This window comes from Theobroma cacao, chromosome 8 (genome assembly GCF_053813885.1).
Source record: "Theobroma cacao isolate CCN51 chromosome 8, ASM5381388v1, whole genome shotgun sequence".
Classification (NCBI taxonomy): Eukaryota; Viridiplantae; Streptophyta; class Magnoliopsida; order Malvales; family Malvaceae; genus Theobroma; species Theobroma cacao.
In genome coordinates this window covers 7,756,986-7,765,610 of record NC_142646.1, presented here as the reverse complement: position 1 = coordinate 7,765,610, position 8,625 = coordinate 7,756,986, and the positions used below count along the sequence as shown (strand labels likewise).

Sequence of the window (8,625 nt, the reverse complement as noted above, 5' to 3'; positions counted from 1 at the left end):
TTGGAAAAAGGGTGAAAAAAAAAAGAAAAAGAAAAAAGCTCACCAAAACAAAAACAAGCCCTTCAACCAAGTCCAAGAGAAAGCGCAGAAAAAAAAAAATAGAAGTCATTCTTCATATAAACATACTACACAATCAATCGTCCTCTCTCTTCTTCTTGGTCTTTGTCGTTAGGTAAGATCCTCAATCCCAAAACCCTTCAAAGATATCTTGGTATTTCTTGTTTCTTTTTTTGTTTGGTGAAGTTTGGGTTTTATCGGTTTGATCACTTGGGGCAAGAACCTGATATTCAAGCTTGCTTTTTTATCTTAATTGCTCTCAATTTTGTTCATTTTCTTTCTGGGGTTCGATTACTGGTCTGGGTTTTCTTCTTTCTATCGGATAAATGTGGTATTAAGGGATATGCATCAATTTTTGGGGTAATCCTGGGCTTAGAATTCTGGGGTTTTATTGCTCGGTATCCTTGTTATCAAGTATTTTATATAGATTGTTATTATTCTATAGGGTTGTACTTGCTATTGTTTCATTTAATTTCAATTGCCTTTGTTGATGATCATGTTCTAGAGCTGATTCTGATGACTGCTAGCTTAGTATGTGATCTTCAGTTATTTTATTTAAAGTCATGAAATTTGCCTCAATTCATGATATTGAGTGATTTTGTGATTGATTTTCGTGTAGTTTGTGCCTATAGAATAATCAGATTTTTTGGTACTCTATAAAAGAGGCAGGTGGTCATGGCTAACAACGCGGCAGCATGTGCTGAGAGGGCAACTAGTGACATGCTCATTGGTCCAGATTGGGCTGTAACCATGGAGCTATGCGACGTTATAAACATGGATCCAGGGTATCAATTTTTTTATTTCTTAGCTTGGGCTTTCTGCTGTACATTTGCTAATTCTGTTTTTTCTTTTATACATTTTAGTATCTATGAGTGTGAATTTTTTTGTTTGGGAAATGGATAATTGATTTATTTGGAAGCACAGATATTCTTACCAGCATTTTTTGATTTGTGGTTTAAGTTATGCAATGTGGTCTACTTGGGTAATTTCCAAACTTTCCACCCTTGTTTGCTGAAGGGAAGTTCTAATCATTATTTGTTTGTGTTCAGTCAAATTTGTGATACAATGCATCTTTGGCTAGCATAATATCATAAGAGATTGTTAATGCACTTTTAATTTGTGGTAGGGTGGGGTAGGACGCTCTACTATAATTCAGTGGTTGTCCAATAAGGAAAGAGGTGGAGCTTGGAGGGAGATCACAGAGTCATAGTTGTTGATGACAGCTGGGCTTTCAAGCTCCAGTCAAATAGTAGCTTGGCCCAATAATGCTGATGGCAAGTTGTCATGACTTGATTTGTCAAAGAGAGTGAGGAAGGTAGGTAGGGTGGAAGGGATTGATTTTTGGATCTTTCAATTATGGTACCCTTTGTAGCTTGTAGGAGAAGAGGAAGAGGAATTTTAGGGCAAATTTATATGCTATGAGTGAGGGAGGTGGAGAGAGAGGGAGGGATGGAGAGATTTTTCAAATCTTGAAAGTGCTGCAGCTTGAATGAAAAGAAGAAGAGGACTTTAGGGCATACTTATATGCCAAATTGAGAAGAAGGGAGGGAAAGAGATAATTTCAAGTGTGATATGCATATTTGTATCCTACTATTGGATTCCTTTTAGCTTGATCATGCAAGTGAAAAATTTGAATAGACAGTGAGTCAAACTTTAGAATGGATACCCTTATATAGAATTGACTCCGTGTAATGTAGGACTCACACACTGCAGCCTTGCTATTTTTTATTCTCTATGAAGCTACTTATTTGGTATATATGTCCATGTGACACTTTTAACTTTTCCATCTTTCCTCAAATTCTCTCTCTCTCTCTCTCTCTCTCTCTCTCTCTCTCTATACACACACACACACACACACATATATGTATGTATGTATGTATGTATGTATGAATTTCCTGTCTTTAATGTCTTCCTTGTGCACTTTCTGTGCCTGAGTTGCTCTTGGGTTGTAATTATCACTTTTACTAGGAAAAGCATTAAAGGGTCTGAATTTGGGTGAAAATGTTTGAATAGGCAGAAAGATCTAGACTGCTTCTAAGGAATGCATTGTGTATATTGCCATTTCCTATTTAATCATTTGAAGGATGATTTTCTCCTCTCAAGGGGTTTTGCATAGACCTGACGCACCCTTCCTTATGAAAGTTGCATGGTTGTCCTGCTATTTGGTTGAGTTCATTACTGCCTCATTCTTACTTGAGCCCAGCCACTTATTAACACTCCTGATGCATGGTGGATCCTTAACTTATCAGGACTTCAATGAAAATGTTTGTTGAGTTCATTGACATTCTCTACATGTCTATTGCAGCCAAGCTAAGGATGCTTTGAAGGTCCTCAAGAAGCGCCTGGGCAGTAAAAATCCAAAAATACAGCTGCTATCACTTTTTGTGAGTTACATTTTTCTCCCCTGGTTCAGATATCATAAATATAGCTCTTTTAAATTTTTATTTGAAATCAATTGTGTAAAAATATCTATATCTAGGTTGTCTTCATTTTCTTTAATCATGTGGTCTCTAGTGAATATGAACTTGGTACCATCCTGCCTTTGCTTAGTGGTGCATGATGATAAAAAAGTAATTTGATACCTCATATCTGCTCTATATTGGTCTAGGTATTGGATTCTCTCAGCAAAAATTGTGGTGAGCATGTTTTTCAGCAGATTGTGGAGCGCGATATCTTGCATGAAATGGTTAAAATAGTAAAGAAGAAGGTGCCTTATCTTCGCCTGGCCTGTGATACCTGACATTTCTTTTTATTTTTCTCCCTTTCTGGTACTTACTACTTGTATGCTTCTTCTGGTTTAACTGTGCAGCCTGACTTGAATGTCAGGGAAAAGATACTTATTTTGATAGACACATGGCAAGAAGCCTTTGGAGGATCTAGGGGGAGGTATCCTCAATATTTTGCGGCATATAATGAATTACGGGTAAATGTTCTATTGTACCTTTATGTGCCCCTCCTTTCTTTTGTTGGTTCTTCTTAAGCATCTATTTTTCCAAACAAAAATATTTTCGAGCATGTTCTTTTTGTGCCTGAATATATCAGGTTAAATGTTTTCTGCACTTCAATGCATGTAATACATAACTAAAATTTCTACCTTATGTTTTGACCATAGAGAAAACAGGTTTTATTGGTTGGTTAAAACTATGCAGTAGAAAACTGGAGTGTGATAATTTTCTCCTTCCCCTTTCATATTCTCTAATTTATCTTTTCTTGAAACATGAACCGGATAAGTGTCTTAATAGCCCAACAGGGATGGATGTAGGATTTTATATCAGTGGGAGCAAAATTATCTAAATGACTGTTTACTTTAGTCAATTCATTAAACATTGACTTAGGTTTAGTTTAAGTAATAAAAGTGAAATGAAGCCTTGATAAATATCTTAAATTCAACACAGCCCTTTCTTTTGTGAAGAAAAGAAAGTTCATCATAAAAAGTTTTTAAATTACTAGCTATATGGAGGTTTTGTTTCATTTGCGAAAAACATCGAATATCAAGTTGAAAACAATGTGTTTATATAATATTTTTATAAATGACATGCATATTTCCTTACTAATGTCATGAAAGGTGATATAAATAGTTTTACATAAAATAAATGTTAGAATTTCTTATTATAATTTTTTTTTTTGGATTTCTTATACAATAATGATAGTCTAAATTAAATTGATGGTTAACTCAAGAAGATTCATAGGCTTGAAATTTTAGGTTTGGATAAATTTCAGAGGGGCAAAAGTATTATTTTCATTAAAAGTTTCAATATTTTCAATTTTGAGGGGGGGGGGGATGATTATTTCTATTAAAGTTTTAAATTTTTCTGTATAATTTCAATAAATTTTTAAAAGTTCAGTGGGGCAATTGCCTACACAATACTATGTGTAGATTTGTCTGTGCAGCCCAAGGTTTTGGTGACTGAAAGAACTGTAATTATTTAATTTATAACAATATATTTTGTGATTTAGAGTTATTTGTGGCCATGGTTGAGAATGCATTTTAATTATTAAATCATTGCCGATGAAATCCCATTCTCAACAGCAAAAGGAAAAGGAAACAAAGGCTAGCAAATGCATTCAGATAGTTTTTATCCAAATTTAGCTTTAGACCCTTATTGTCATGATTTCCAGAAAATATTAATTCCAATATCATGAGGCTATGCTTAACTTTTCTATTTATATCTTTCAGTATAGTCTCTTTTGACTTAATTTGGTAGTTTCTGCAGAAAGAGTTTAGGTTCATTGGTTATGTTTGTATAATCCTGCTGCAGTTTCTTAGTTTTTTATTGACCTGTAAATTTCATCCATTAGTTTGATGTATTAACTGACAGCATCCTATTTGCTGTTCAATATTTGTACTTTTCTGTTGGTTTCTGTTGTTATGGAATAAAATATCAAAAAAATTGAATAACTTTATCCACACTCACAGATACAAACTCATCCTACTCTTGTAACTTCGTGATTCTTCCCTCCTGAACTCTTCGGTTAATTACCTTATATTTTGTCTTTCTTTATTTTTCTTCTGAGGTTTCTTAGAGCAATTTTGGTGTTGTAAAATTTGTATATTGACTTCTTACACCTGTCAATACTAAGAATCATTGGCTTGTTGTTTATGCTGTTTGGAAAGTCAAATTTTCTGTATAGTGATTTCTCCATCATATCAATCTATAATAGTTTCTTGAAGTTAACTACTCTTTTTTTTTCTTCTTTTTCATTCTTTTTTCAGGCTGCTGGCGTTGAATTTCCTCCTCGAGAAGAGAATAGTGTTCCATTATTTACTCCACCTCAGACCCATCCAGTTACTCACCATCCTGCTTCAGCATATGAAGATGCCGCTGTTGAGGCCTCTCTACAGTCTGATGCTTCTGGTCTTAGGTACTTTATGTGCTAAAACCATTATATATTCTGGTTGTAGTTTATGTGGTTGTTTTTTGATACAAATCATGTTTGCCAGGACAAAGATTTTGAAACCATTGCTTCACTGAAATTATTTTTGAATATGTGCTTTCTTAGTTCTGTTTTCATTTTTTTGTTTTGGCCAAAGCTTCTTAGTTCAATATGAAATAGATTGCAAAAAAGGAAGATTTGTTTTGGTATCTGAAAAATTACAACTCCTTTGCTAGGATCAATCTCTGTTCTCTTGCTTGTCATGCTTTAGTTTTTGTCTAGATATAAATTGTAAATCATCTGTGAATAGTTTATATATTTATATATTCAATCATGTGTATGCTAAATTATATACCATTATAATATCTAACAATTTTTATTCTGTGTTCCTTTGGAAATATCTTTTTATATAAATATATAATAATGTAAAAATGAATATTCAAATTTATTTCTTTTATAAATCAAGAACTGATTCTGGACATTTCGTGAAAACCTTTCTTTTAACATCATCCTTTATTTTTATCTTCATAGTTAAGCAAATTAGGTAAATCATTCTGGATAATTGGAAGTTAGAAAAAATTTTCTGGATTTTAACTCACTGAAATGATAAAAAGATCAGTCAGCCTTGACTTTTGTTAGAGTGTTGTAGTCAACTTAGAAATTTTGTCATCGTTGCCTTTGGTTCAAAGATATTGTTTCTAACTTTGGGACATGAAGCTTAAGCTTTCCTTTTCTCTTTATACTAATTACACCAGAATAAACCACTGCACAGTTGCTGCATCTCTTTTTCCATCTTCATGCAACATCTGTGCTGCTGACCCATGAACTTCCTGCATACCCCTGCATTATTTCTGTTATCATAGCCTCTATAGAGATTGAACTTTGCTATTTCAGCTTGCCAGAGATTCAAAATGCTCGTGGATTAGCAGATGTATTAATGGAAATGCTTAGTGCTTTGGATCCCAAGACCCCTGAGGTAAAAACGTTGTCCTGCAATTGGATTATTATGCTTGTCACATGGTCTATGCTGTTCTAATTTTTCTGATTGTCTGCTTGCTGATAAATGTTGATTACTTATTCCTATATTGAGTACTAGTGAAGTTTATTGTTCTGAGCATTAATCTATAGTTATGGGATTGGCTCCATGCCCTTCATCAATCCTCTGTTCCTTTGTCACTCATCCATTCTGAATGTAAATCTTGTTTTTTACCCATTGTTTTTTTCCCTTTGACATCCTCTTAAATGGATTCTCTTTTTTGAGAATATTACAAACCTTATTAGATAATCTCATTAATTTATATTTTCTGATCTCTTTATGAATTGCATATATGTGTCTGGGTGTGGAAAAAATGTAAGTTGCACTTTATATTAAGTTTTTTACTGTCTGAGCTTCTTGACTTATTCTGCTGCGAGAAATGTAATAAATTAATGATCATAGTACATGCCAGGTTATTAAATTAATAAATATTGTTAGCCTGATGCAAGTCTAATGATTAGTCCTTACTGTTTGGGATCGTGGCAGGCTGTGAAGCAAGAAGTGATTGTAGACCTTGTTGATCAATGCCGTTCTTACCAAAAACGTGTCATGCTGCTTGTGAATAATACTACGTGAGAATCTGTTTGTATCTTCGGCTGCTTTCCCTGCTATTAGATAGAGTGTTTGCTGATGATGGATTTTGCTTTTTCAGGGACGAGGAACTTTTATGTCAGGGGTTGGCACTAAATGATAATTTGCAGCGTGTTCTTTGTCGGCATGATGACATTATGAAAGGAAACACTGTTACCACAGGAGCAGTGGTAGAAACTCCTGTTGTGCCACTTGTTAATGTTAACCATGAGGATGATGAATCAGAAGATGAATTTGTTCAGCTGGCTCACAGGTGACTTTCTCATGTTTTTCTTGCTCACTCCCCTCCCTTTTTCTTTTCAAACATTTTTTCTGCTAGTTTAATAGAAATATTGGCAATGTACTAGATTAGCGTCTGCACTTTGAAACCATGAAAAACTCAAACAAAGAACCTTCTACCTGTACTAGTTCATCTACTTAGAACATGGAAATGGTCTATGGACACTAAACCATATTTTGTTGCTGTGTTGCATTCCCTGGTCTCCATTGTGTTCGTTGTATTCATTGGATTACTGAAACTTAAGGGAAGTAATAGCAGGAATCTATGGATGAAAATGCAGTGGTCTTGTCTTCTTTGTTTATTCTCTATAATGCATCCGGTTTTTAACACACAAAGAGTGCTTTGAGTGTAGGTTCTTAAGATTTGAGTAACCAGTGGCAAGGCTCCTTATTCTTTTTCCTATATTGTATTTCGCTTTTAATCTAATTTAACGAATCCCCATACTCACTTAATACAGATCATCTAGGGATAATTCTCAAGGACAGGGCAGGAGAGCACCTAACAATGAGCCTGGGCGAGTTGGTCCACTTCTTCCTCCACCACCATCATCAAAAAGGCCAGTTGCCAGAAATGCAAGCATGGTTGATTATCTTAGTGGTGATGCCTTCAAATCTGAGGATTCCCCTGAAAGAAGTGAACCTACGCCTTACTCTGTTCCAACTCAAACATACGCAAACCCCTCCCCACAGTTGATTTCAACTGTAGCTCCATCTTCACCTCCTTCCCGTTCTGTTGACTCTGGATCCTTGCCTGTGTTCAGTGGACAGCCTATTTATGACAAACCAGGTTCCTTGAGCAAATCTGCTGATGCTGAGCAGCTTCCGCCAGCTCCCTGGGACAGTCCTACAGTAAACCTACCGCCACCACCATCTAAGTATAATCAGAGACAGCAATTCTTTGAGCAACAGCACAGTTATACTGGTGGTGCTCCTCATTCCAATAATGGATCAGGTTCCTCTAATGACAGCTTGGTTGGACAAACTCAAAATCTCTCTCTTAATTCATCGACCCCAAGCAAACAAGTAAAACCAGAAGATGCTCTCTTCAAAGACCTCGTTGATTTTGCAAAAGCCAAGTCGTCTTCATCATCCAAACCCAATAGGTCATTTTGATCAGCTCGAGTAGTCAGCTTGGTTTTGAGTGGTACAGCTTGTGAACAGTTGTTAGGTTATCAGTTTTTTGTATTAGATTATGAGTTTTCATGTTATTAAATAAACGTGGGTTCTAAACATTGCTTATGGTTTGTCTGTGCTGTTTATTGGTTTAATTTTGAGACAAACTGCTCATTGGATATATTCATATATTTTACATATTTAAATACTGGGAGTATCATTTTTTGAGTTTGATCTTTTACCCACTCGAGTCAATTTCGAGAGTTAGGTAATACAAAGCGTCTCGAAAACTCCATTGCCACTCTACGTTCTAGGAAAAAACAAGTTCTTTCTATTATTATAATTAAAGTCAGTTGTTACTCTAATAGATCATACATAAAATATTAATTTCTATCTGCCCTTTATTTTTCATTCTTACCAAATAATGAAAATAAATAATTAAAAATAGATAAAAAATTTTAAAAACAAAAATAATTCATGAACTAAAAACAATACTCAATAATAATAAAACTAAACCGATGCATATTTTTAGACATTATTTTATTTCACTTATAGTATAAGGTCGTAACCACGAGATAATGGAAATGAAAATTAAATATCAATCAACCAATCAAAATTTATTAATGAAGTTTTTAGGAAGCAAATTGTTTATATATAATGTAAAAAAATTTTAA

The 8,625-nt window shown here is 34.5% G+C and overlaps 1 protein-coding gene across 1 annotated transcript; it reads left to right on the top strand.

Moving 5' to 3' along the window:
• Positions 1 to 8,157, top strand: LOC18592456 (TOM1-like protein 3). Its single transcript, XM_007019210.3, has 10 exons — positions 1 to 172; positions 721 to 842; positions 2,363 to 2,441; positions 2,666 to 2,764; positions 2,867 to 2,980; positions 4,772 to 4,920; positions 5,827 to 5,908; positions 6,455 to 6,540; positions 6,621 to 6,812; positions 7,297 to 8,157. The coding sequence occupies exons 2-10, from the start codon at positions 733 to 735 to the stop codon at positions 7,949 to 7,951; spliced, it is 1,566 nt and encodes a 521-aa protein (XP_007019272.3). The 5' UTR covers positions 1 to 172; positions 721 to 732; the 3' UTR covers positions 7,952 to 8,157.
• Positions 8,158 to 8,625: the final 468 nt, after the last annotated feature.